This window comes from Crocodylus porosus, unplaced genomic scaffold, assembly GCF_001723895.1.
Source record: "Crocodylus porosus isolate Cpor-Errol unplaced genomic scaffold, CroPor_comp1, whole genome shotgun sequence".
NCBI lineage: Eukaryota > Metazoa > Chordata > Crocodylia > Crocodylidae > Crocodylus > Crocodylus porosus.
The window spans coordinates 59,010,691-59,014,457 of record NW_017728931.1 but is presented as its reverse complement, the minus strand read 5'-3'; the positions used below and the strand labels follow the sequence as shown (position 1 = coordinate 59,014,457).

Here is a 3,767-nt window from a genome sequence, read left to right as displayed (position 1 = left end):
CAATGTGGTGGGGGAGGGGCACATGACCCCTGAGATTTTTGCACCCACAGAGGTATGCGGGGCTGCAGCTGGCCAGACAGCTCCGGGCAGAAGCTGCCACTGCAGCCATGGCTGCCAAGGTAAGGCACCCCCTGCCCACCTTGCAGCAAGGGGGGGCACAACTCCATGCTGCTGCGGCCATTTCTGCACCTTACCATGGCAGTGTGGCACTTCCTTCAGTGCCCCCCTCCTCCCACTCCGCTGGGCCACAGAGGTGGCTCCTACCTGTTGCTGGTCTGGTCTCACTGAAGGCCTGCACCCTGCAGTCCTGTGACCCACTGTGGGCACAGAAGTCTTGGGGGGCACATGTCCCCCTCACTGCATTGCCTATGTGCCCCCACATTCCTCACACACTCACTCTCTTCCTCATGCACTGTGGGTAGGGAACAGTGGGTTGGGAGTGAAGGGCACCAGCAGAGCCAGGGAGCTATGGGTCAGGAATGAGGGGCACAAGCAGGGCTGGGGGGGCAGTGGCTTGGAGTGAGAGGTAATGGCATGGGCCAAAGCAGTGCACTGGCATATCAGGGCTGCTCAGGGCCAGAAAGCAGTGGGGGTGACAGCCACAGTTGGATCCGTGTCCTGGTAAGTGAAGGGGCAGGGGGAGTTTTGATTTTCCATGACAGAAAACCCAAAATCAAACACCAAAATTTATATGTATTTGGAATTTATTTTATTAAATTGATGGTGGCACTGATCGGCTTCCAAATAGCTTTAAAATTGTAACTATATCAATAAAACATTGTGTTCAACTGCTACCTATATATTGGTATAATATACCAATTTTTCTGTTTAAAAATTTCAAATTCTCCAATTTGGGAAAAAACCCAAAGTCTATGTTTTTCTGTGATTAATATGAAACAGCACTATATATATATATAGTGGGCCAGCCATCATCTTGTGTTTAACTAGAATAGGGGTTTTCAACCTTTTTCAAACACTGTACCCCCAGGTGGCTGGATGTGGAGCAGTGTACCCCCAGCCACCAAACAGGGAGGGGGAGGAGGGGCGGGGCATGTGGCAGGATGCCAAGTGGGTGGGGGGCATGGTGTGCATCCAGACACCAAGTGGGGGGGTGTGCATGTGGCCAGATGCCAAGTTGGGAGGTAGTGCATGGCCAGGTGGGGAGGGGGGCTCGTGGCTGGATGCAGAGTGGTGGCACTGCCGTGTGCGAGCTTCCCATACCCCCCCACACTTGGCCAGGCTCCCTGTGGGGCAGGGGAAACTCACACATGGCGGATGCCTGTGTGTACCTGCTACTGCCTGCTCAAATATTGCCGGTGGTATGTGTACCTCTGGTTGACAACCCCTGAACTAGAAGATTAAATAACTTTTAGCAGCTAGACTTCTTGGTAGAAAGGGGAGAGATTCATATCTGCACAGAGGAGTCCTGGGGTTAAAGTGAAGAAGCAATGGTATTACAGACCAAACTTCTTTGTCCCTAGATTAGGTGCCAGCTTTGGCAGGCTCCTTATGCTACTTTCATTTGGGGCTTTTCTTACCTTCAAGTGGAGGGACCAAATTTATTGTAACCAGGCCTTATTTCTATTAAATCTGATGTCCTTAAATTATCACTTTCCACCTCCTCCTCCCTTGCCTCCCTGAATTTCTGTTAACTGCACTTTTCATTAGTTTCCAGAGGCTCAATAGTGGATAGCAGAAAGTTTTAACTAAAACTGATAAAGAAGCAGGAAGCAAAAACAGAACCAACGCTTGCTACTGTTTTTCTCTAATCCCTCAGGCTGCATCTGAATTTGGCTGTCTGGCACAGTGTCACAGCAAGTTGTGTGGGACAGAAAACAGGGATAGAGGAAAAGTAGAGAACAATAAATATCTTTCTTGCCAAGGATGTAGTGCCCTTTAGATCATTCACCCAAAGATCTATGCAGTTAGGCACTAAGGCTGCTTAAAAGAGCTGCTACGACATGTTCTTGGCAGCCCAAGGGACTAAAATCTCCATTACACTGCACTAGTTCTGCTGTGAGTACTGCAGCAAGGCAATACATCCAATCACTGATACTCTGCAAGGGCAAAAATACTAACACTGTTGACTCCCACCCTGCCATTTCCATGCTTGCTAATTCCTACCCCCATCTGCCCATGGCTGTACTTGCCTGTACTCCATTGCTGTTTGCCAGTATTGATCATGCTCATTAAATATTAATCTATAATAATAACAGTCCTCCTTTTTAGTTAGGACATGGCTTAGTGTTGCTATACATAGTGTCAATAAATTCAGCCATATACGGATCAGTAAATTTGTCTACTTGCACATTTTTGATGGCTTTATGTGTCAACAGTGCACATTTTCCAGTGTTCACCTCTCCTTTCAGGCATCCTGTAGCACCCATCAAGGACAAGTCTAATTAGAACCTATTCTGATAGGTTAAAAATTATGTAGTTAAAATTTCCTGAGTAGGGAATAGAGCAATCAAACAGGAGCAGATTTCATTTTTAAAAAAGGTTTTAAACTAAAAAATACTACAGAGTCAGGAAATAAAATCTATCTTCATATTTTATTATGAATATTCTAATATTAAAATTATTCTTCCTGTATATAGTTTATGTCACATACAAATACCACAGAATATCACCAGATATATGGAAAGATCTCTGAAGGACTTTTTGAAGTATTTAGATTTTATGCTGTAATTACTCTTGTAGTCTTCTTCCACTTAACAAAATCAGAAGGCAGTCATGGACATAGTAGTCTTCTGTGATCTATGTAAATCATGCAATCTATTTACTTACGGGTAGCCAAGTTCCATGAAATTATTCCACGTCTGCTTTAGCACCATTATAATACCCATTTGCATACAGAGATCAATAAGGCATCCGCTGGGGTGGCACTGAAGAGTGAAAAAAATGCTAAGTGGTTTAAACACAAATTATTTCTTAAGCATTTTTCAATTAATAAAAGCAAATTAAAACCCCCTAAAACCTTTGGTTTTTTTGCTTAATTGTAAACCCAAAGAAGTATGCAAGTCACAATGCGAGTCCACAAAGCTCAGTATACAGCTTTCTATGCTGCCCAGACTCCTAAAGTTTTGGATGATGACAAATCAGTCTTTACCTAAGCTAAGGTATAGGTAGCCCATAGTATGATTCTTGTAGGCCTTATGCAAAATGTATTAGAATGGGAGTTTTTCCACTGGCTTCAACATGTTTTGGGTTGGTTTGAGTACATTTTAGAGAAGTGGGGGACAACCTTTTTGCCAGGCATGCCACAAATTAGCTCCACATCATCCCTGAGTGCCACTATGATCCCCTTTTCCTGTCTAATTGGCTGCTCTGCTTTCTTCTTCCTGTCCAGCACTCCTTGCCCAATCTGCTGCTCTATTTTCTGCTCCCTGCCCTATTTGCCACTGCTGCCCGTCCACTGTGTGCCACACATGGGCCGTGTCCAGACAAGTGTGCACATGCCTCTTGCCCTGTCTCAAACCCCTTTGAGGTAGGGCAAGAAGCATGTGTGGGAACCAGAAATGTTCCCTGAGCTGCAAACTTTCAGCGCGGAGGGAAAATTAGACCCCTGGATATCCAGGGGTCTAAAAAAAATGAAGTTTAAAAAAGCAAAAATCAGAGGCTGGGCCCTCCAGGGAGATGCTTTGGCTGCCAGAGTGTCTCCATGGTTGGCCCCTCGCCCTAGTGCTGAAGCAGCGTGCTTCAGGACCAAGGCTCCAGAGCTGGTGAGTAAGGGGTCGGGGGGGGGGCTGGAGGGGACTATGAGGGAG

General features: G+C 45.8%; 1 protein-coding gene and 1 long non-coding RNA gene across 2 annotated transcripts in view; one reads left to right on the top strand and one right to left on the bottom strand.

Annotated features, from left to right (window-relative positions):
* Positions 1–3,760, top strand: part of LOC109316799 — a 21,554-nt gene extending 17,794 nt beyond the window's left edge. Inside the window, exon 4 of the long non-coding RNA XR_002102924.1 lies at positions 3,617–3,760. This is a non-coding gene — a long non-coding RNA (uncharacterized LOC109316799). The remainder of the gene's footprint in view (positions 1–3,616) is intronic.
* The window catches only part of ANO4 (anoctamin 4), a 207,776-nt gene that overhangs the window by 26,141 nt on the left and 177,868 nt on the right, over positions 1–3,767 (bottom strand). Inside the window, exon 20 of the mRNA XM_019545137.1 lies at positions 2,788–2,885. Coding sequence (XP_019400682.1) covers positions 2,788–2,885 — 98 coding nt within the window. The remainder of the gene's footprint in view (positions 1–2,787; positions 2,886–3,767) is intronic.